The sequence below is a fragment of the Candoia aspera genome, chromosome 8, assembly GCF_035149785.1.
Source record: "Candoia aspera isolate rCanAsp1 chromosome 8, rCanAsp1.hap2, whole genome shotgun sequence".
NCBI classification, from domain to species: Eukaryota; Metazoa; Chordata; class Lepidosauria; order Squamata; family Boidae; genus Candoia; species Candoia aspera.
Genome location: NC_086160.1, coordinates 17,067,819 through 17,093,076, shown reverse-complemented (window position 1 = coordinate 17,093,076; position 25,258 = coordinate 17,067,819). Strand labels below are relative to the sequence as shown.

The 25,258-nt window shown below is 38.5% G+C and overlaps 1 protein-coding gene across 2 annotated transcripts in view; it reads left to right on the top strand.

Annotated features, from left to right (window-relative positions):
• Positions 1–25,258, top strand: part of CHIC2 (cysteine rich hydrophobic domain 2) — a 219,135-nt gene that overhangs the window by 7,158 nt on the left and 186,719 nt on the right. For both annotated transcript variants that reach the window (XR_010068431.1, XM_063310570.1), the window contains exons 2-5: positions 14,376–14,430; positions 14,586–14,741; positions 21,087–21,143; positions 21,313–21,372. Coding sequence is in view for 1 of the 2 variants with exons in the window: in XM_063310570.1 (XP_063166640.1) it covers positions 14,376–14,430; positions 14,586–14,741; positions 21,087–21,143; positions 21,313–21,372 (328 nt within the window). In the remaining variant the exon portion in view is untranslated. The remainder of the gene's footprint in view (positions 1–14,375; positions 14,431–14,585; positions 14,742–21,086; positions 21,144–21,312; positions 21,373–25,258) is intronic.

Sequence of the window (25,258 nt, the reverse complement as noted above, 5' to 3'; positions counted from 1 at the left end):
TTGCTGCCTTCAGCAGATCACACTGGATTAACAGAGTTAGTATCACCCCTGTATTGCTCAGCAGAATTGCCAAAGGAAGTTGCATTCCACTATGCACCAATTTATTAGAATTCTATCTGCCACACTTTTTCTTACTGTCCTCTTCCTATTTACCCTTTTTATTTTCTGAATGGATGCACATATTTCCAAACTCTGGCTGCCCATTTATTTTTTATATCATAAGGAAGCTTGAAGCCATTTGTGGCTGAGATATTATTGTGGCACGTAACCAGTAAGTTCTATGATTCCAAGACAATAGGCTTATACCATGATAAATGTCAAAGATTAAGTATAGTTTAAGAGAGTTATAGTAGAAAAATATACATTCCTTTTGCATATCAGGAACCCTAGAAATGACAGCAAATGGACCTTCTGAAGCCAGCTGGCTAATTGTAGTGTCTTCCCATGTATTCTGGTCTATGCCGAGGTTCAAGATACTTAGGAGGTCTTGCCATCCTTTATACTTTCTCAGACTGGGTGTTTGTGTGTATGTGTAAATAATACAATACTTGGGGATGCTTTGATGATACATCCTGTTGATAGCTTGGATGAAACCAAAAGTTTTGAATAATTGTCAAGAACATTCCAATTAAGATATCATCCTTGATGTACATCTAGCTATCCTCCTGTCTTCATTTTTTAATTAAGGAATATATGTTAGGATAAACATTATTTCTGCTTATTTTGTATCAAGTCATACAGATATGACGTGCAAAATATAAATGCAGAAATAAAAGTGGTAAGACTTTTTTGGGGGGAAATACAATATATAATTTTATAAAGTTCAATATGTAACCTTTTATGTATACAGATATAAGGAATTTATACAATTTTACGTGTGCAGAGGGAAAAACCGGACCACACCACTATGCCTCCTTCCCATTTCTTCCGCTGTAATACTACGGAGGTATTTTTAGAAATAATATGTGCTGAAGCCTGTCACTTTGCTCTATAGCATGACAACAGCTTTTTGCTTTTTACGTTAAACATTTTTAATGAAAACTTTTGGGAAAAACTTGGAATTGGTGAGTACTGACAGAAGTATTGGGCACAATTGCATCCCTGGATGCCAAGTTGGGTGCCCAATTTTAGGTTGTTTTCAAGCATTATAGCTTTGTAGGGTTACTTGCATAAGGTATAACAGGAAGGGAAGATCTGTTTGCTGCTGGTAAATCAGTCATATTTTCTGATTGGGAGGTTGTAATGCATGGAGTGAAGTTCATTCCATTACATTCAAATGCTGAAAGAGTTGAAGGAAAGCCAAAGCTTTCAATCCAGCACTGGACAGAGACACCTGAAACCTGGGAAAGTCAGACTCTAAAGAACCAGTCAAGAATGGGAGGGTTCCCCTCTGAGGAGGCATTTTAAAAAGAAGAAGATCCTCTTTTGTCTTTCCCCCTTTGGAGATTTCCTTCATAGTAGGCTGAAAGCCTTGTTTTAAAAAAAAGTGCCTCAATCTTCAGATACCTGGTTGGAGATTAGGAAATTTGGTCACAGTTTAGGAAGACTAAATCTGGATGTGGTATGGATTTTGCTTTATTTTATGGACAGTGACCTGGGTTCTTGTGACTGTGTGTTTGGGGCAGTAGGGTGGAATCCTGGACTGATGGAACAGCTGTCTGAGATAATGTCCTCCTTTTTCTTCTTGTTTTCCTTTTTCTTTCCAATTTGCTCTATTTATTAAAGATTTTAACTTTTTAATGAATTAGTGATGCTCATTCTGGGAAAAGGGACTAGCCTTGAACATATGCTTTTTTTTTGTGGTCAGGCTCCTGAAGGAAGAAGGATCACAACTTGCCTTCTCATGATGAAACCAGTGACCAAACCAGAATTTCTCTAGATAAGGTGGCTGGTGTCACCATTACAAGGTTGGCTTTTCCCAAGAATTTGGGGGGTGGGTGCCAGACCCCACCATATCCATATCCCAATAAAGAAATAGATATCCTAATGCAGTACAGGACTGTCCTATTTTTAAGCTATTAAAATGCAGCAGTATTGTTCTGAACAGCTGTATTATTTGAAGCCCCCTTTCTATTTAATTTAATCTTTTCCCCCAGGACAGTAAGATTTGAAATTTTCCTGCTGTAAGGTCCAGCTGGAATGAGGTCTTATGAAGAAGCTCAGTATATTCCCAGTCATCATATGATTTATAAGGCTTGATATTAGCTTTGGAGCTGAACATAAATGTTAAATGTTTTTGCAATTTGAATTCTTTGCTGAGGTTTGCAAGACTTGTTCCTCCTAGGAAGCATTCTTGTGAACGTTCCTTAAGAAAAAAAGAATGGGGTGGGGCTTTATTTATTTATTCTAGGCTCATAGTTTGGAAAGTACAAGGCACTGTTGATAACTTAGACCAAGTTGCACTTGAGTTAATATGATTAAGATCCTGTACAATCCTAACCATGTTTACCGAGAAGTAGGTCATACTGAGTTCATTAAAGCTTATGCAGCCTTACTCTAGATGCAATCTATTTATGTTTTACCATAAGGCATGAAAAATAAGTAATAAAATAACATTATGGATTCATAAAATGGAGTTAATACTGCTTGCTATTTAAGGAGTAAGGGTGTGCTGTTATTCAGCACAAACTGAAAACAAAATGGGACAATTTGGAGTGGTTGTTAACTCAATGGTTGTGAAAAGCTTAATGTGCTATATGGAAAGGCAGCACCGTGTGCCCCTGAAAAGTAAAAAAATAGGATGTTTAAGTATGATCATTTAGTGCTTCCTAGCTTGGTGTGTCCGATTCTCAGAGACTGCCTGGACAAGTCCCTGCACTTTTCTTGGCAAGGTTTTTGAGAAGTGGTTTGCCATTGCCTCCGATTGAACGGATTTTTTTTTCTTTAAAAAAAAAAAGCTTGGTGTGTAGGAATATTGGATTCAGTGATTTACTAATCTGCCCTCACATCTGAGTGAGCTTTGTAATCAGATAAACAGGGTGCTCTTTTCACAGCATCCTGGGTATGAATGTGGAGACAACTTAAGAAACTATCTTAATTTGACCATTACTTCACTTCACTGTCTCCCATCATCTATCCTTAGAATTTGTAATAGCTTATATACTTGATTGGCTTAAGGACAGTATTTTGTTTTATGGAAAAACAAGTATAATTCTCCTGTTCTCTACCCTGTCATCTCCAATCTTCAGCCTCTGTTTTAATTTGCCATAGATATTTCTTATTTTTGCTATAGATTTCATTACATTGTCTCAAAATGTAAAACATATGCACATCTCTCTAATAGAATCAAAATGTAAAGGAGCATACTTTGGAAACCTCTGTGTTATTGTGTTTCCTCAATAGTATTTTAGCTTTCCAGTACGTTAAGTTCCATTTTGTTAAAAAACAAAAAGATTGTGGGCATTTTAAAATTGTGTAGCTCAAAAGTCCCTGAACTGATTTTTGTTCGATTTCTTCTATATACAATATAATGTTCTGGCTCCCTGTATATTTCTTCTTGTTCTGGTTAAAAACTTACAGTTGTTTATTTATGTTTTCCACATGCCAGATAAAGGGAGGGCTTCAGATTTTTCAGTTAATGCCTAAGAACTGGGGATAGGTTAGGATGCAGTGCTCCAGAACCAGTGCAAGGTAGATTGGGCCACTTCCTGAGCTGAGTACCCAGCTGCAGACTGGCTCAGGCAGTTGTACATGCATACCAGACTTTTGTTGGCGTGCTATGGTGCATATAGGAAGTTGACCTTTGTTCAAACTTCCCAATTTATTTCAGATTATATCTCGAGCCTTGGAATGGCTGAGGTCAATACAGGATGTGGCACTGGAGTGGTGACTTGTATAGGCAGTGTCTGCTAACAGTTGTCACCGTCCTTGGATATATCCTATTTTAAAAGCTGTTAGGTAGAGATCATTCTTCTAAGTAGCGTTCCAACATCTTTTAGTCATGTTAGTATAGCTTTTTCATGCACGTGTACTAATAAAATGTACTTTCTCTAAACATCAATAACTTTCTAGATACCCTTTTTTAGAACTGGGGAATTGCTGGTGTGAGAAACAGGAATGTACTAATGATCTCTCTTGATTGGTTTTCACTGTGGAGTATTGGCTACTGTATAGAGTGATTTTAAATAAGATTTCTTGTTTTGTAAATTATACATTCACTGAATGAATAAAATATTGGTCTGAAAATTATGTAGCCTTCCTACCATATAAGAAATCAAAATATTTTATTGCTGTACCTACAGCTATAAATACTTAGTGAAAGTGAAGCAATTATAAAATTGATGATTTGGAATTCATGTAAATCAAGTACAGTTTACTTGTACTTTACCTTTACCTTTAATCCATTCAGTGAAATTCTGTAGCTTGTTCTATTGATGGCTGCAATAGGAAAAAGTAGGTGGGACTAGAACAACTTATGAGAGGACAATGTATGGAGTGGCTGTGATAAGATCTCGAGAACTCCCGTTTCCCTCACTCACATTCATTCCCCTTCTCTCCCTCTCTCGAGTACAGATTATTTCTGAAGTAGATCTTGGTTAAATGTTTCAAAGAGTACACAGTTTGACTTTCCTCCTTTTTCCCCCCTTTTTCCCCTTACCCCCCTCTGTTTCATTGAATGCATCCAGACTGCATTAATCTAAGAAAGCAAGAGAGATGGGAGATAGGCAGGTGTTTGCAAGAGCCTGGAAAACTAACAACAAAGCATAATTATAATATATTTCTGAAGGATGCTACGCAGCTCTGCCATTCAGCTTGGCTTTCTGAACTCACATGCTCTTGGCTGCTGCTCTTTTATTCTCTATGACAGTGGAAGCACGTGGATATGTGGATGTTTAGAGGAGTGACCACAGTAGCTAGAACATTTTTTGAAGGTTCATGGTTGTGCCTGCAAGTTTGTGTGCACATCTGTGTACTTATTCTGAAGACTGACTGACTGTTCATGTGGCATATCTTTCTCCATGTTCAGTTCTATTCTTTGTAAGGTCCTCAACAAAATGTTTCTTATGTGAGGAATCCGTGTAATTCTTCAGTAATCTGCATATTGTTTTGCATCTCTCTTCTTCAGAATCGGCATGTCCACCAACCTTCCTATCTCTAGGCCACATGTTCCATAATTGTTGATGTTAGAATTGTAAGTGCTTTAACTGCTTCTTCTCCTAAAGCTTTAAAACTTCTGTGGATATTTCTTCTAAGCCTGATACTTTCCTCTTTGATAGGTAGTTTATTTTATTTTCTAGTAAAGTTGATTACTGAATATAGATGCACTCTATAAATGATTGTATCATTCTGTAATTCTGTTTGTAAACTGGTGCAGTACAATCTTTCCTTTTCCTTTAGCCTCATTTGTCTCTATCTTATCTAATCCATTATTTCTATCTTACTTGGAGTTTCTCATTTCTGATTAAAAATAGATCTTATTTTCCTTTTCTTATTATTTGTTAACATTCTTGACTGAAATATTTTTCACTGTCTTTTCTTGTTTGATTATGCAAGTCTGGGTTCATTCATTATACATACATCTTACTGCCCAAGGCTGTTGTCCTCTGTCTTTCCTGGCTATCATGATAGCTTGCTCTGAAAGCACTGGGATCTTTTCTCCTTTGAAATGTTAGGAATAATCACCTCCTGCTTTGAATTTTCACATGGACTCTTATCTATTCCATATCACCTCAGATTCTCTTTCATATAAGTTTAGTGCAGGAAATAGGTTAGTAATACTTTACTGCCAGTGCTTTGAGCAATGTAAATGCAGGTCTTACACATCACTGGATGGATAATACTGGAATTCAATAAACTGTGTAATAGAAAGTAGAAAATTATGAAGTTCAATCTAATCAGCCAGGACATACTCATTTGAAGATTGTGGAATATACCATAAATTATTAGTGTCCAATACATAGATTGAACTTAGAAAGATGGAATGTTCAATAGATGTTGATAAACTCAGGTTTAGAAGTAAATAACTTCAGCATTACATTTTAAGACCAGTTGGCTTTTAAACATCACTATATACATATCCTTTTTAAAATAAAAAATAGGACTTTTTAAGTGATTGAGATGTATTAGGTTTTCTATATTGTAGAAGCTTTTAATACTTCATCAGTGACACATGAGTTGCAACATGTATTCAAAACTTGAAGGTATTGAGCCTCAGTTCTTACAGCATGAAATTGCTTATAGTCCTTAAAAGCAGTAGTTGTTCACTGAGTCTGGGGATAAAACAAAAATGATAACAAAAAAATAATGATATGGTAATGCAGCACCAGTTCCTGAGCTCTTGCTCATATTTTAGTATTTTGCAAAGCACTTATCATAGTTCCTATGTTCTTATTCTCAGCACGGGACTTATTAGTGGCTAATTATCAGGCCATCATGGTTCATTATGAATCTTTTATTATGGTATAATCTCTTCTCCACAGTTAATTGTGTTCTTGGGAGCAAAAGGTCAGCCTTTTTTGCCTACTAGAAAAAGGGAGGTCAAGATGAGAGAATAACACATGCCCTAAAAGCTTAAGATACTTCGAATGAAGTTGCTTGACCTTGCAGAGTCACTTATAGTTAAGGATGACATGATTACTTCCAGAACTTCTCCTGAAGTTCCTTGGTTTATTCTTTAGATACTCTCTTCATAAGCCTGATTAACAGCTTGGGTGGATATGATTTAAAAATATGCTTTATTTTATGGAGCTTTGAAAGAAATGTAAACTGTACAATTACAATACTGTAACTCTTTTCATCTCATTTAATATTTTTAAGACTCTCGCTTGTCTCTGTGTTTGAACACTGTTTTCAGAGGCATTACAATTTTTCAGAGTTCGCTGCCCACCCACCCCTGCAGCTGTCCTTCATCTTTACAATTTTTTATGGTGCAAATATAATGAAGAATTTGCAAACTGTTTTCTGATTTCTGAGTTCTGTATTGTCAACTGCAGATTTTCTGCCTTCTAAGGGAGTCAGCAAGCTATACTTTTTTCCAGGATACGGTGATCTCTAAAGGCTCCAACAAGCCAATTTGCTTCCCCCTCCCTCCTTTTGTGTGTGGGGGATGAGGCTTTTTTTTTTAAACTAAGTAGGGCTAATCCTTGTTAAACTGTGTCTTGGTTTCATCCCCATTAAAAAAAATGTAGTGCATATCTTTGGTCTAGGTTCATCTGAGGCTATTTCTATCTTTTTTCCTATTTTGTAATGATCCCACTTTTTCCAGTTATATTAGGACTCAACCACCTGAGTTTGCTATTATAGGGAAACTAACTACACAGGAGTACTTTAGACTCTATAAATACGAGTGGAAATATTTTCTGAGGGTCTGATCTTATAAGTATAATAATCCCAGACTTTTGAAAGCTGTAAAGGAGATTGAGCTGTACTCTGAGCGGAACTGAAAGCTAAGTAGAACTGGACTGAAAGTTTAGTGCAGTTGGAAGTACTCCTGGCTTCCTTCTCAGTATGCTAGGCACATGTTGGGAAATTGTACTTAACTAATAGGTGTTGATCATACACTTGCTGAAACAAGACTCCTTATCCAGCGTTCATCTTATCGAACGGCTTAAATCAGTTATTTCTGCTTTCTTGTTTGTGATACCTTGCACAAGATTGATTTACTTTTATATTGCTGCACTCCACAAAGACACACACACTCTATATATGTAGAAGTCCTTGTGGAGTGTAGCAGTGTATACAGGTAAATGCATATATTTCAGCATAGCATCATCAAACAAATACAACTATAGTAAAGTCAGTAAACCCATTAAATATCACCATCATCGATTCCCAGCTGTTAAGATGTTAGGCATCTTAATGGCCAGATCTTAACTAAAAGCCCTTCTGAACTCTGTTTTTATTGCTTTTTTAGGAGTGAGCAGTGATGGTGCCATCCAGATTTCTGGTAGAAGGCTGTTTGATAGAGTAGATGCTACCAGAAAAACATAATCATCGTATAGCTGCTGGACTCCATCCTGCTGGTTGCTGCTTCACTTGAGACTATTGCTCAGGGCCATGGTCTTTCAGTAAATAACACTATATAGTTGTTGAGGTGGTGAGGTAAAAATGTTTTCAACTTGAGCTTCACTCTGGGTGACTACACGGTCACATCTCTGCTGTTTAATTGGCAACAATGCAATGCAGCATGCATTTGTTTCGTTCTTTGTTTTGCTTCACTGCATCGCCTACAGCCAGTGGCATCTGCAATGAATTAGAATGACGTTATCATGCAAGTGACATTACATATACTGTATACTCTGAAGTCATAGAATATTTCTGATCCTGTTGTCACATGTTCCCTCTTCCCCAAAGCTCCTTCCTATAGGCCTGTTACTCTCTTTTGATTTCCCATCCACATACTAACCAGACCCAACCCTGCTTAATTTCCCAACTCATGCAAGGTTAGTTAGGTGCTTCCACCTTTTGAGACAGGTCCAGCAAACACAGGCGAACTTAGCAATAAAAAATTAGCTAGCTGGATGAGATTTCAAGCTATCACATTAGCTAATGAAATATGGGAAGAGTTATTTATGCATAAAGGAACATGTAAGAACATCCTGCAATTATGAGGGTTGAATGAAAAGTAATGTTTCCTCATTACAACTCATCAACAGATGGGAATCTCGATGCTCTAGAGCAGTGTTTCTCAACGTTGGCAACTTGAAGATGTAGGGACTTCAACTCCCAGAATTCCCCAGCCAGCATGAGAAAGGTTGATGAACAGGTTAGGTACAATTCAGCAAAAGGACGTTGATGTCAAGTTTGGCATTTCACAGGAATGCATGCGTGATTTTTTTTTAAAATAAATTTATTAATATTTCAAAGTAAAGTTAAAATACAAAATATAGAGTATAGAAAAGCTTGAATATAGAACTAAAGAAAAAAGAAAAACTAAGAAAGCATAGAAATAGAAGGAAAATATAAAAAAGTGACTTCTGACCTTCTCCAACACAGATATAAATGCTTATTATATAAATTTAATCTCTTACCATTAGTTAAATTTTTGCTAACATTATTTCTATAAAACAAACAATTTAATCGTCAAAGCCCAAAATCAAAACTTCATTTTTTTTCCATTTGTTGTTTATTTGTTTAGTCGCTTCCGACTCTTCGTGACTTCATGGACCAGCCCACGCCAGAGTTTCCTGTCGGTCGTCAACACCCCCAGCTCCCCCAGGGACAAGTCCGTCACCTCTAGAATACCATCCATCCACCTTGCCCTTGGTCGGCCCCTCTTCCTTTTGCCCTCCACTCTCCCTAACATCAGCATCTTCTCCAGGGTGTCCTGTCTTCTCATTATGTGGCCAAAGTATTTCAGTTTTGCCTTTAATATCATGCCCTCAAGTGAACAGTCTGGCTTTTATTTCCTGGAGTATGGACTGGTTTGATCTTGCAGTCCAAGGCGCTCTCAGAATTTTCCTCCAACACCACAGATCAAAAGCATCGATCTTCCTTCTCTCAGCCTTCCTTATGGTCCAGCTCTCGCAGCCATGTGTTACTACGGGGAACACCATTGCTTTAACTATGCGGACCTTTGTTGTCAGTGTGATGTCTCTGCTCTTAACTATTTTATCGAGATTTGTCATTGCTCTTCTTCCAAGGATTAAGCGTCTTCTGATTTCCTGACTGCAGTCAGCATCTGCAGTAATCTTCGCACCTAGAAATACAAAGTCTTTCACTGCTTCTACATTTTCTCCCTCTATTTGCCAGTTATCAATCAAGGTGGTTGCCATAATCTTGGTTTTTTTGAGGTTTAGCTGCAAGCCAGCTTTTGCACTTTCTTCTTTCACCTTCATCATAAGGCTCCTCAGTTCCTCTTCGCTTTCAGCCATCAAAGTGGTATCATCTGCATATCTGAGATTGTTAATGTTTCCTCCAGCAATTTAAATCCAGCCTTGGATTCCTCAAGCCCAGCATGTCGCATGATGTGTTCTGCGTACAAGTTGAATAGGTAGGGTGAGAGTATACAGCCCTGCCGTACTCCTTTCCCAATCTTAAACCAGTCCGTTGTTCCGTGGTCTGTTCTTACTGTTGCTACTTGGTCGTTATACAGATTCTTCAGGAGGCAGACAAGATGACTTGGTATCCCTGTACCACTAAGAACTTGCCACAATTTGTTATGGTCCACACAGTCAAAGGCTTTAGATTAGTCAATCAAACAGAAATAGATGTTTTTCTGAAACTCCCTGGCTTTTTCCATTATCCAGCGGATATTGGCAATTTGGTCCCTAGTTCCTCTGCCTTTTCTAAACTCAGCTTGCGCATCTGGCAATTCTCGCTCCATGAATTGCTGAAGTCTACCTTGCAGGATCTTGAGCATTACCTTACTGGCATGTGAAATGAGTGCCACTGTTCGATAGTTTGAACATACTTTAGTGTTTCCCTTTTTTGGTATGGGGATATAAGTTGATTTTTTCCAGTCTGATGGCCATTCTTGTGTTTTCCAAATTTGCTGGCATATAGCGTGCATTTCCTTGACAGCATCATCTCGCAAGATTTTGAACAGTTCAGCTGGGATGCTGTCGTCTCCTGCTGCCTTGTTATTAGCAATGCTTCTTAAGGCCCATTCAACCTCACTCTTCAGGATGTCTGGCTCTAGCTCACTGACCACACCGTCAAAGCTATCCCCGATATTGTTATCCTTCCTATACAGGTCTTCCGTATATTCTTGCCACCTTTTCTTGATCTCTTCTTCTTCTGTTAGGTCCTTGCCATCTTTGTTTTTGATCATACCCATTTTTGCCTGGAATTTACCTCTGATGTTTCTAATTTTCTGGAAGAGGTCTCTTGTCCTTCCTATTCTATTGTCTTCTTCCACTTCCGCGCATTGCTTGTTTAAAAATAATTCCTTATCTCTTCTGGCTAACCTCTGCAATTTTGCATTTAATTGGGTATATCTCCCCCTATCACTGTTGCCTTTTGCTTTCCTTCTTTCTTGGGCTACTTGTAGTGTCTCAGCAGACAGCCATTTTGCCTTCTTGGTTTTCTTTTTCTTTGGGATGTATTTTGTTGCTGCCTCCTGAAAAATGTTGCAAACTTCTGTCCAGAGTTCTTCCGGGACCCTATCTACTAAGTCCAGTCCCTTAAATCTGTTCTTCACCTCCACTGCATATTCCTTAGGAATATTAGTGAGCTCATATCTAGCTGATCTGTGGGTCTTCCCTAATTTCTTTAAGGTAAAGGTAAAGGTTTCCCTGGATGTAAAGTCCAGTCGTGTCCGACTCTAGGGGACGGTGCTCATCTCCGTTTCTAAGCCTTAGAGCCAGCGTTGTCCGTAGACACTTCCGGGTCATGTGGCCAGCATGACGACACGGAACGCCGTTACCTTCCCGCCGAAGCGGTACCTATTGATCTACTCACATTTGCATGTTTTCGAACTGCTAGGTGAGCAGGAGCTGGGACTAGCAACGGGAGCTCACCCCACCGCGCGGTTTCGAACCGCCGACCTTCCGATCGGCAGCTCAGCGGTTTAACCCGCAGTGCCACCGCGTCCCTAAATCTCTTTAGTCTGATCCTAAATTGTGCAAGAAGTTCCTGATCTGAACTACAGTCAGCTCCAGGTCTTGTTTTACCGACTGTATAGATGTCCGCCACCTTTGGCTGCAAAGGATGTAGTCAATCTGATTTCAGTGTTGTCCATCTGGTGAAGTCCACATATAAAGCCGTCTCTTAGGTTGTTGGAAGAGAGTGTTTGTTATGCAGAGTGAGTTGTCTTGGCAAAATTCTATCAGCCTATGTCCTGCTTCGTTTTGTTCTCCCAGGCCATGCTTACCTGTAATTCCAGGTATCATTTGACTGCCCACCTTAGCATTCCAGTCTCCTGTGATGAAAACAACATCTCTTTTAGGCGTGTTGTCCAGTAGGTGCTGCAGATCCTCATAGAACTGCTCTACTTCAGCTTCTTCAGCATCTGTGGTTGGGGCGTATATTTGGATCACTGTGATGTTAGATGGCTTGCCCTGAATTCGAATTGAGATCATTCTATCATTTTTTGGATTGTATCCAAGCACTGCTTTAGCCACTTTACTATTAATTATGAAGGCTACTCCATTTCTTCTGTGGTCCTCTTGTCCACAGTAGTAGATCTGGTGGTCATTTGATGTGAAGTGGCCCATTCCAGTCCATTTCAGTTCACTGATGCCCAAAATGTCTATCTTGAATCTTGACATCTCACCAATAACCACATCCAATTTGCCCTGGCTCATAGATCTTACATTCCAGGTTCCAATGGTGTGTTGATCCTTAGAACATCGGATTCGCCGTTCACCACCAGCACCGTCGGCCGCTAGCCGTCCTTTCGGCTTTGAGCTAGCTGCATCATCACGTCTGGGGCTAGTTGAACTCATCCTCTGTTCCTCCCCAGTAGCATTTTGACCATCTTCTGACCTGGGGGTCTCATCTTCCGATGGTATACCGACATATCTCTGGTTGTACTGATCCGTTTAGTTTTCATGGCAAGAATACTGGGGTGAGTTGCCATTACCTTCCCCAGGGATTGCATTTAGTCTGACCTCTCTGTCATGACCTTCCTGTCTTGGGTGGTCCTTCACAGTTTAGCTCATGGCATCATTGAGGTGCTCAAGCTCCATTACCAGCAAATAATCCAAAAGCGGTTTCCAAGTAGAAACAAATTCAGTCACGGTATTTTCTCTTATCAATGCTGTGAATTTTGCCGTGTGTGCCAGTTCCATTAGTTTAACCATCTGCTCTTCCATTTTGGGAATTTGTGCATCTTCCCATCTTTGTGCATATAAAAGTCTTGCTGCTGTTATTATATACAAGAACAAAGTCCCATATTGTTTCTCAAACTGTTGGCCGATCAAACCCAGAAGAAACAGTTCTGGTTTCAGGAGTGTGTGGGTGACATAATTGATGTTCTTCAGCACTGGAAGATTTGGGCAAGATGGGACCCTCACACACTGACAGCAGAAACGAAACCTTCAAGAGCTGAAGTTTACCAGCAGTTGTTGTTACACTACAAGAATGAAGATGGGAAATCCCTTCATAGCTTCATGACAGTTGATGAACAATGGGTTCATCACTATGATCCAGAAACAAAGCATCAGTCCATGGAATATCATCACAAAGCTTCACCTGTAGAAAAAATGTCAAAACCTGAATTTTCTTGAACCTGTGCACCATTGTCAGCTCAGAGCACTACATTGCAACACTCAAAACTTTGAAACAATGACTGAGCAAAATTCAGAAGCACAAGAAGGAAATTTTGCTGCAACATGATAACGCTAGGTCTCACACTTCGTGAACCAGGTTGGATCTCATTATCTTACCATCTTAGCACACAGTCTAAACTTAGCAACATGTAACTTCTACCTTTTTCCAGAATTGAAAGAATATCTTCATGGGCATCTGACTGAAATGAAGAAGTGGAAAGGACTGTCAAGACCTGGTTGAAGAGGCAAAGTATGGAGTTCTTTCATGATGCCTCTAAAAAACTTGTCCATCACTGGCAAAATTGTGCAGTGAATGGTGGTGATTATGGGTAGAAATAAATACAGGTAACATAAAATCTCATTTCAATTTATTGTGTGTGTGTGTTCATGTATGTATGTGTATGTATGATGCTGCCTATATTGCTATAAAAACAAAACGCCGAAGTCGAATGGTCTGTAAATAAAAATAAACAGAAGCAATTGGTTGTTTAAGGAGAATTCTTCAGCAGTTTATAGGACCCAGCATAAACTGAAGCTGGTCTAATCTACTGGAACAGCTCTCAGATGCTGCCACCATCTCTGCATGCCTGAGGAATCCAACTGCTGATCTTAAAGGACGGAATGATTCACACAGGAATAGGTGGTCCTTTAAGTAACCGAATTCCAAATTATTCAGTGTTTTAAGAGAAAAAAATACCATATTAAATTGTACTCTGAAACAAATTGATCGTTCCTGCAGCTGATAAGTGGGTATATATGATTCTAGTATTTCTTCCAATCTAAAGATAAGCAGCAACAGAGTGTATTGCAAATAATCCAGCCAAGGTATATCTAATGCATTCAGGACCGTTTTCAAGTATGTCTGCAACAGGTCAGCTGGTGCATTAGCTGGAGCTAAGCCAAAGCCCTTAGGCTGCACGTGTAAATTTTTAAATTAAGGTTTTGTTTGAGAAGATGTTCCATTTAGAATTGCTTCACAATTTTATGCATCAGTTGTGTTTAATAATTGCACTTGCTGCACTAAGATACGTAAAGTGTGCGAGAAGGCAGACGTCTTCCCTTGGTTTCCTGTTTGGGTAACAGTTTATACAACGTGGTTCCTTGGCAGATGTTTTCCAAATATGTCTTGGGTATTGCCATAAATGCCAGTACGCTAAAAAAAAAATATTAAGAATCTCTTTGTCCCAGCATGTGGAGTGAAAAATATGTTTATTTTGTTTGTAGGTTTGGGCTGAGCAACAAATTTGAAGCAGAGTTTCCTTCATCACTGACAGGAAAAGTAAGTATCCTGGAAGAATATAAGTTAATAAAACTCCTGACTTATTACCATACATTCAATTTGATGTTGCTTCTAGAGCAGGAAAATGGTTTCTTAATGCAAATCAAGCATTAGAAATATATTTACCATCCTGCTTTCTGGGTTCATTCTTAAAGGTTGCACCTGAAGAGTTTAAAGCCAGCATCAGCCGAGTGAACAGCTGTCTTAAGAAGAATCTTCCAGTTAATGTCCGGTGGTTACTCTGCGGCTGCCTTTGCTGCTGTTGCACCTTAGGCTGTAGTATGTGGCCTGTGATTTGCCTCAGTAAAAGAGTAAGTTAGACCCCACTTATTACTGTAAATGCCCTAGACCATGTGATTGCTTTAATGACTGGGAGGTCATGAGCAACTCTGTGTGTGGGGGCGGGTGGGTAGGGGTCTTTAAACCCCAATCAGCCTTGCACAGGCAGAGTGCAAGCACTGTAAAAATGTGTCCCTGGCTTAGCTCCAGACTCTGCCTGTCCACGCTCCAGTGAGCAGTTGCAGCACCACAAAATTTGATATAGTTTAAAATCTAATTATTAAAAGTAAGTAGTATATTTACTTCTTAACTAACCCTGCTGTGAAATTTTTAGTTTTTTGGGGGGAGGGTTCACACATTTTCATTTATTATTTTAGAGGGGGGGTGCAGTTTGAAAATCCTTGCCCTAATGAGTTGTAATTTAATCTCTGCTTTTGTTACTAGTATCTTTTGCACCTTTTTTTCCCCTTGCAGGGCAATTTTCTAAGTAAAAACAAACTAGAATAACTGTCATTTGCTTAATACTGTATTTGGTTAATATTTCTGAGGCTGGAATCCAAGATAGTGACAAGAAAATTGACCTGTACCTTTAAATCCCCCTTCCAAAAAAGAGTACTGTATTTCAGAGTTCCTTCAGTTTGATTTTGTAACATACAGTATCGAATGTGGTCTAAACCTTGTTATCTGTTCTGTGGTGAACTGCAAGAGTATTGTGATGTACACCATTTTCCTAGGTTACAGTCTAATGTTAATAATTAATTGCTTGTAATTATACTCAGGATCAGGTAAAGTTTGTCTGCCACCATTCCCTGTTTACCAGATTTTTCTAGCCACATGGTAAGCACTGTTGTTCTTAAGATAATCACGAACAATAATCAGAATTAAGGAGATAGTGTAGTAGGGTAGTGTGCAGGATCAGATTCTCTAAAACAGGCATAAGCAAACTTTTGATGCCCAAGGGTGTGTGCTCAGATATCAGCTCAGATCTTCAATGGTGCATCTAAGAGTATTCATGTGCATATGGTCTCACTCAATTGTGCACATACAGATACACACAAACACTCAAATAGATACATAAAATTTCCTTCTTTATCCATATAGCAAGATTACTCTGTTCTCTATGAACAGATGCACACACACACACACACACACACTTCCCATTATAGACACACAGACATTTTTCCATGTAGCACTAAAATTGCTGCATTGTGCAGCTATTGGCAAGGCAGTTTTGAGTACCATCCTCCAGATATTCTGCCGATTTTGATGGTGCCCTTCCTTTGGCTGTCTTCTGCTATCCAGCTTATGCTCTCATTGCTTAGCTCTCAGTGAAGCCCAGTGGCTGCTACTGCTGTGCCCTCTGCTGCATCAGCCATGTTTTCTCTCCTTCACCACTGCCACATCTTTCTCAGTGGTGGTTGTACAAACCAAAAGTACATTATCTGACTAGTCCAGTTCATGTAGAAAAAGGCCCATGTGCATTTCTCAGAATATGTGTCAGGCAGCTGGCATCAGATATCCCCTCAAGCTATCATCATTCTTGGTTGCTGTTTCCGATACTGCAGTCAGAATATCCTCTGTGATAGTCAGCAAGGAAGGACCTCTCTTCTGATGGACAACTTCTCAGGCTGTGAAACCTGTCATTGTCATATCATCCTGTGGCAATTAAATAAGACCATCTTTTCAGTGGTGTAAAATTTAGTTATTATCATTTGTTATTATAAAAATAATTCACATAGTGCAAAATACGCTACTTAAGATTTGCAGCACTTAATGTGTTGAAGTTACACTTTCTCAAATTTTGCTTCCTTAGTGTTTCATGGTATCTTATCCCATTTTACCATAAGGTAGTCAGGTTTTTAATGTTCAGAATATACTTCTGGGTTCTTGATCCATGCTTGATGACAAATATGTCAAGTTGTGGGAGGCAGAGAAGAAGTTGAGAACATTGGGTTAAATGCAAACTAAATGTTCTGACTAAGCAAGAACCACGCCAAGATAAGGAAGAAGTCTCTAATGCTTTATCAATGCTATTGTAGACAGGAAATCCTACCAAACTGAAGAAGCGTGGGAAAACCCAGACAGATAAACCCCAAAAGTCAGGGCGGGTCTGTTCTGGCTTTCTTTGAATGACAGCTCAAAGTCTCTAAACTACGCATGAGTTTTCCCCCCTGGATAGGGGCCCCCTCCTGCTCACCATCAGTACTCATGACACTAAATGCTTGAATGTACTTCCAGTGGTGTAGTAGACATTTCTGTTTGCTCCTCCCCACACACCCACCACATCTATTTTGGAGGATCCCCTAATTCATTGATGTACCTACTAGTTCATATACTGAAGGCATATTAAAAAAAACACTAGACTAAATTAATGCAGAACATTTAATTGTTATACAGTGTAGTAAATTGTGTATTGTGTTTGTTCCTGTAATCGACAGCACTAGCGATGAGTGAGCTAATCTTGCCATATTCATGACTTGCTTAACTAGTTACAAATACAACACTTTAAGGCTAAGTTCCATTTTAGAAGATGTTAAAATTATTAATTTAAGGTAATATCCATTGGTCCATGGGCTTTCAAATATTTTTTTAGAAAATTATTTTCTAAAAATATTAGAGGAAAAAACCTTTTTCCCTCTTTCAGTACAGTTCATGGAAAGAGTGCCATGATCATCTTTCTAAGGAATAATTTTGACTCCAATTGAAAAGGCACAGCGGGAGTTGCTGCTTCAAACATCTCCAAAAGGTCCCTGCCTTTAATTTAAAAAATAGTCAAAAAGTCTTCCTAGCACATGTTATTACTTTAAAGTTTACAAGGAAGCCTTTCTCCCCAATTTAGTTAAAACTGCAAGAGTTTTCAGAGGTGCAGAATGAGGGCTTTCTATGTCCAGTATTTTCTGATAGAGAAATAGTTCAGATGTATAAAAACAAAACTATAGCACACATATAGTTGTTCCTATCATCAGAAAAAATGTGGTGCAATTTTACAGATGTGCTTATCCTCACACACCCATACTTTCCATTAGTCTTCCAGGCCCAGATCCAGATTTGAAGGGTATAGTGTTTTAGACCCTAAATTGACAGCTTAATATTTATTTATGAATGAATCATCTTCAAGATAGAATTACATTTAAACCAGCCCTTAACATTTTTATTGTATAATTTTTAAACTGATTCATTAAGCTTCTCTGAGTAATAGAAAATTTTTGAAGAGGAAGAAGTTGCAGTCCATTGTACACAAACCAGGGAGTTACTTCCACTGAACTCACTGAATTTAATCCTCAGTAAACCTGCCTAGGATAAAGTGGCTTCTGTGTTGTGATACACTGTAGGCCTTTTATTTATTTAAGAACTGTCTTTCCTATTTGGTTGAAGTGGCTTACATAAATAATCATACCTTGTCCCCGAATAAGTAGTATTAACCTGGCTAAATACTGGTTTTAAAGAAAAACATACTTGACAGTGTTAAAGATCTGCCTACTAAGTTCTCTTCCCCTTCCCCTGTGTTTTGTGTTACCAAATGTTCTTTGAATGTTTTCTGTATGCCTGTGATTGAAAATCTATGGGGTTCTCATCCTAGTGTGGCGCTCAAATCAAGCGCCCCTCTTGGGCTGTGAATGTCCTCACCTGCTCCTCACTGTAAACCACTGAGCTGTCAAGTACCATGATTAATTAAGCTGCACATGCAAGTCTCTTTTTTCACCTGTCAAATAGACAGAAAGGAGATTTGGTCTAAGAACCCGGTGATGCTCTTTAAGTCACCTTCTCTTCCTCCGCCTGAGAGGTATTTGCTAATGTTTATTTAAATGTTCATTCACCTTTTGTTTAGCAGCCAGGGGCTGAGGTTTGACTGAGCAGGTTTAAATACTGCAAGCTTTAAGTAATGATGAAATTATTTACAAAAAGGAATGTTTTTATAGAGGGGAACTTCGGTGCTAGCTACACTGAACCTTAGGATGGGATAAATTGACATAAAAGTATAAAAACAAAGTTTGTTTTCTACATATTTACTGCTGGTTTAATGTTAACTATTTAGGTTTTTTTTTTAAAGGGCTTATATGTTTCTTTAAACCCGGGACGCTGTTCAATTTGTGCTTAAGACTTCCTCCAAACAAGAGTAACAGTAATTAAATGTTAAATTTGTTTCTTTGAAATGTACAGAAGGCCCCTTTGGAGTGTTGTATTGAGTCTTCCGTATTCAGTTTTCTATTTATAATGTAAAGTGTTTAATTGTACTAGTATTTGGGAAGCTGGTTTCTTTGCCATCTTTTCTCCTTCCCCTCCATGCAAGCAATGAAATTTAAATTGTACCGCAGTCGTAATCTATTATTTAAAAGGCTCTGGCAAGAAAGATTACAAGGTAGCTTCACATTTTTGAATCGGTTTTGCCATTGGTTTAGCAGCGGGTGGGCAGGCAGATGCCTGCTCGGAGTAGAACCTATTGCCATTTTTCACCATTGATAGAGTAGCCTTTCAGAGTCAATGAGCTCTGTCAATGTGAGCTTGTCAAGGCTACAACTTCATAGACCTGAGAGGCGGTTTGAGAGGTCAGCCCTTTTCAGGTTTGCTGTGATGCAAATGAGCTTTAATGCTTAAACAACTATTGGAATTTTTATGTCTGCTCCTTGTTCTTTTTTCTTCACAAAGTCATTGACGAGACATTCAGTGCTTTTTAAATTGGAAGTTGCATTGTGCTAAAGACCTAGTACAGATTTACTGAGGGCTGAAAGCAGTTAGATCATGTTCTTTTCATGGTGCGATTAGAATCAAATCGATTTCCCTACAGCCTTCAGCATTCAGATGGCAATTTTAACAAAGCTTAGGGGGCTAGACAAGGGACAAAACGACTGAACTGAATGTTAATTACACTCTGCAGCCTTATTTTCTTTTGATTTGGAGCTGACTGGCAACTAAATTAACAAAAGTGTGACCATAACTGCTGCCCTATTTTCATTTAAAAGGAGAGCAGACTCTAAAAGGCTATCTTTACAAAGAAACAAGAGAGGTCTGCTGATCATTGTTAGAGGGCAGGGACTGTCTTTCACAAAATAAAATAAAAAGTATTAGCCAAAAGTAACAGAACTTCAAAAACTACAATGCGGTAATTTAGTCACTGCTATTAAAAGGTGACTCAGAGTTCTTGGAATCCCTTCTTTTTAGGAAAAAGATGGTGCAAAAACTTAAAATTCATGCGCAATAGTTCATTCTTTCATGTAGGCACAGCTGAAGTTTATGCCTTTGTGTTGGTTGGAAATGCCAAGCATCTCTTTTTTCTCCTTATATTAGTGTATGTATGTGTATATATGTGTGTGTGTGTGTGTGTGTGTGTTCACAGGTATGTGTGTATATAAGTGTGTATTTGTATGTGTGTATGTATGTATAAATGTTTGTGTGTGTCTGTGTGTGTGTATATATATATAGCAATACATGTACTATTTTGTTTTTTCAGTACATTCAGTAAATTTGGGGAATAAGTTTAAATAAAAAATCTTAAAATCTTGCTGGCCCAGGATGCAGTTTGTAACACCTCTTGTTTAGCTTCAGTTGAAGTGCAGGATGCTTTCCACCCCCCTTCTCCCTCGCCTGCCCGCCCCCCTGCCTTATAAGGAAACTGCAGCTGTACAAAGTTGAATTTGCCACAAGGCTCAGTGATCCATGCCTTTGCACCTGCAACACTGGTCTCATCTCAACACCTGGTGTCATGATTTATCCTTCCTTATTCATAAAGGCTAGTAAATCCCATCTCATTGCTGTGTGGTTGATGATACGGCAGTCAAGTGACCATAAACAGCAGGATGTATTTCTGGCATAATATAACTCAATCAGAATGCTTACTGCATTTTTAAAGCGGCAGGTTTACTGGAAGATTTAATTCTCATGTTTAAAACTGAGAACTTAGATGCAAGCGGTTTAAGGATCCATCAGTTTCAAATGTTTTTGCCATATTTTTACACGAAGTGTTAAATGAGAAAGCATAGATTTAGGACTTCATATATTTATATATTTATGTATATATTTTATGTGGAAATTCCTATTGTTGATGTGCAGGTTGCTTGAGAGTGAGTCCCGTTAGATTCAGTGGGTTGTGAATGAATGACTCTGTTCCTAAAAACTTTTGTTAATCTATAGCTTCATAAGTTTTCCAACTATTTAGGTATTTCCTAAAGTTGCTTTGCTTCCATTTTACTCTCTATAAACACAGATACCTCTTATTACTATGACTCCAACAAGTAAATGTAGAGTGCAGCAGACCACCCTTTACTGAGTCCCCCTCCTTTGCTTCTTTCCACCAAAATGGTTTCCACATCAAGGCAGCTGCAACACAAACTTTTTTCTAAAGCAACTCGGGAGTAAAATCCTTTTTATTTGCCTTCTAGACACGAAGATCGATTGAGAAGTTATTAGAATGGGAAAACAATAGATTGTACCACAAGGTGAGTACCACAGGGAGCAGCTTCGTACTGCTGGGGCTAGAGTTGCACAGTATGGAAACAGATGCTTTTGTTGAACGCAAAATATGAAAGGTGGACAAATGGGGGAGTCTCAGCACTGGCAATAAAATACGGCTCATTTTTCTCCTTCCCCTTTCTCCCTGTTGTCTAGCTGTGCTTGCATTGGAGGCTAAGCAAAAGGAAATGTGAATCGAATAACATGATGGAATATGTAAGTTAAAGGGCTGTTTTGTGCATTTCGCTATTAAATGATCATTTATTTTGCTTCTGATCTTATTCTTTCCACGATTATTAATCAGCAAAGGTGTCAGGAGGCTTAATCGCCTGAGTGGCAAGGATTTTCTACGGTTCACAGATGTATGGTTTCATGCACAGGGCTGATTTATAAAGTTATGAATGACTTGAAAACAAGGCTTCACTGTGTCCCTGAAAAAATAATAAATTAATTGCCAAGATAAAATGGCTTGCACATGTGCTGATGGAGTGTGAAATTTTCAAATGCTGTATCAAAAGAATAACTGCAACTTTGGTTAAGCAGCGAATTAGACGTGGGCTGTTTTATATAATGCTAATCAAGCCTTGGCGTATGGAAAAGACCTTTCAACTGAGCGGCTGGAGCTCAGGAACTCTAAAGACTTTGTAGATTTTAACTGCTCTCATACCTCAGCAGCCCTGAAAGTGCTGGCTTCACTCTAACGGTTTAAAAGCCTTAATTGTAAGAAAGGAAGTTTAGGTCTTCTTCCTGCTGCTGAAGCAGAACTTTGTGATTTTTATAAAGACGTGTGAAGACGCACAAGTTCTTCCTTTTGCAGCCTTTGTAATCCAAATCATTTTGCTTTGTTGTTCTTTGTATTTTTCTGGGGGGCACAGGGGAAGGGACTGTCTTGTTTGCTTTCTAACAAATACACTATTGCAAAATATACCAACATTATGAAAATTTAAGATATAAGCAGGGGTTAACAAATTTAAGACTCACCTGCAGAAGTATCTTGCTCTAGCTATTTCTAACACATCCATGCCTTTTAATTATATATCTTGTCTATTATTTAACACAATGCACACATTATAGACAGTATGTTAGAAGATTGATTTAAAACAGTGCTTAAATAGTTACAAATTATCTTAAAATCATCTTTTCTGTTAGCACTGAAAAAAGAGGAAATACTAAGGCCTATATCTAGCCTAAAACATAAAAGACTGCCTAAAATGCCCTTTTTACAGAGTAGCTCTATTCAACAAACTGTTTCTTTTTAACATCTATTATACTTAACATGTTAATTTATGATCATCTATTATAGCGAACATGTTAATTTATGATTGCAGACACATGATAACTTTGCAGTAATTGAAGGCAAGAAAAGAATTTTGGCACTGGTTTTTAAGATTGGCTATGTAAAGAATTCAGCACTTTATTTTAATAATTACTTCAAGCTTCTGGCCTTTATAAGGCCATAATGAAAAATCGTAGACTTTTTGCATGCTCATATAGAGAGATACTGTGATTAAAATTACCATTTTCCAGTAAGGTGTTCAAAGGGTAATAAGTTAATATTATAAACCTTTAAGTCCATTGTAATAGCATAAAGCATACAACAAATTCCAGGTTTATTTCCGTTTAGAAAGCAGCTATGCAGAACTTCAGATTTGAAGAGGGAAAAGGTGTTTTGGGGCACATGAGTGTACATGTAGCACCTGATGGCAGCTCCCTTAAACCACACACACATTGCACAGGATCATGCTGCAGTGGTGGAGGCAGACAGACGATCCTGGGAAAAGATGCAGCTGCTTTAAGCAGTTGCTGGAAGGTTGTATGAGGGTGCTACTATGTGCTTCAAAGTGCCATTTTCCCTTTGAATATGAAATGCTGCACAGCTTTAGTAGTTACCACTGCATTTTAAAAAATGAGAATATAGTGAATGGCACAAGTCATTAATTTTTATATTGGCATAACGTAGACTGCACATTTACTACACATGCTTCCCTGGTGGTCACATATATTTGTACCCCAAAGTATGTGTGAATGGCAAAAGGAGTCCTGCTTGTAGTGGGACCTGTTTCTATGTAACCTGTGATCCAGTAGATTGCTTGAGATGACCTACATGTTTCTGCAACTTCCCATGTCATACAGTTGGTTTGCAATACTTAAGCAAATTATTCTCAGATATAAAAATGATTTCAGAAGCTGAAATATTTCAACTTAACATTAATCTTTGACAGTATCTTTAAGTATAGTAAACATTCTAGTCAGACAAGAGACTTACAAGAGCAAGTTTGTTGCAAGGACATAGGACAAGCATTCCATGATGTTTTGTAGCCTTCCATAATATTCTGTAGTTTCCAGAAACTTGTACTTTCTCACTTGGGAGATAAAATACACTGAAAGAAGCAGATTACTTGGCCTCTTTAGGAAGTATGAATGGCTTGTTAGACATAAATATTGTTGTCTTAACAATTAAAATTAATTTTGCATTCTGGTATAAACTTTTCTTTGTACATTACAGAACAAAACCACCTATATCTGATGGCATACTGTATATTTTTAACAATGCAACCCTTTCACTAATCTAAGTTGCAGGTATATTTCCAGCCCTCCCACCAAGCCACAAACTGAAATTCTTTTGGATGAAATGCCTCTCTCCCTGCTATGAATAACTTACTATTGAAAACTAGCAGGCTTTAAAGACCAGTTTGGAAGAGAAGGCAGGAGTGAAGATGAAAATATTGATGAAAGCTGTTGCAATTTAGTTACTTTGAGCTAAATGGCAATAGCTTTGATATCGGAACCACTTTTTTTCATATTAGTCTCCCTTCAGAATTAATTGCCCTGAAATGATTGGTAGTTCTTTGGCAAGGAGAGACCTGCTTTTAGGCATTGTAAGATGGGCATGTACACACAGCCGGCATTTTCTGTCTAAGGATGCCCTGTCCTGTTGCAGCTTTTATACATGGAACAGTTTGGAAGCACTTTGACTCTCTTCAAGGGCATGTCTTGTTATGACCTTGGCCAAACTTGTTCAGAAATGATGAAGGATGTAGGCACATCTACTGAGTTTTTTTTCTCTGTTTTGACATTCCTTTCAGGCATAGAAAATATTTCTCACGTGGCATTGGGCATTGCTCTTTGAAAAATACAAAACCAAACTCTTTTTGGCCATATAGGATTAGCTGCATCTTTCTTTGGATCAAGGCCTGCAATGATATTTTTGTATAACTATCCATGTGTGTTTTTATCTGAGTAAAACCAATGAACCAAGCAATCGGTTTTCTGAGAAATGCATATGCATGTAGCGTGTCGTTCATTATCGTGGCTGCAAGGAACAGGACAGCTATTTCTGAGTGTCCAAATAAGGCTTGGAACATACGTTTCTCAGTCTTTAGCCACATATATCCAGGGAGTTCACAAATTTGGGATTGCCATTATCTCAGCTTTCCATTGGACACTGGAGAAAGGAGAAACATTTCACCTATCATAGGCAACCAGTGGGAGGGGGTTATAGTTACTCCATTGGGGGAGATGGGCGGTAATATAAATTTAAATAATAAATAAATAGTTGCCAAGTGGGCAGCTAGCACCGATAGCTGGGTAGCAGAGCTCATGTGCTGTATGCATGAGTCCCAGGTTCCTTCCTTCTATTTCCAGTTAAAAGGATCACACTGGAATTGTAAGAATGTAAGATACATTCCAGGGGCCTTGGAGAGATGCTGTCCTGCTGAAAAAATGCTGGGATAGTTAAACAGAGAGCCAGTTTGGTGTAGTGGTTAAGGTATTAAGCTTGAAACTGGGAGACCCTGAGTTCTAATCTCACCTTAGATATGAAGCCTGCTGGGTGACCTTGGGCCAGTCCCTCTCTCTCAGTCCTAGGAAGGAGGCAATGGCAAACCACTTCTGAAATTTTGCCAAGAAAACTGCAGGGGCTTGTCCAGGCAGTTGCCAGGAGTCAACGCTGACTTGAAGGTGCCCCCTCCCCAGTTAAACAAAGAGACTAACTTAGGTAAAAGTAACTACCTTTGTTCCTGACTACATATGTATCTCAGTTGCCTATATATAATGGTAAACATGGTTTTAAACTGGGAGGAATTTAAAAAACAACTGCTTG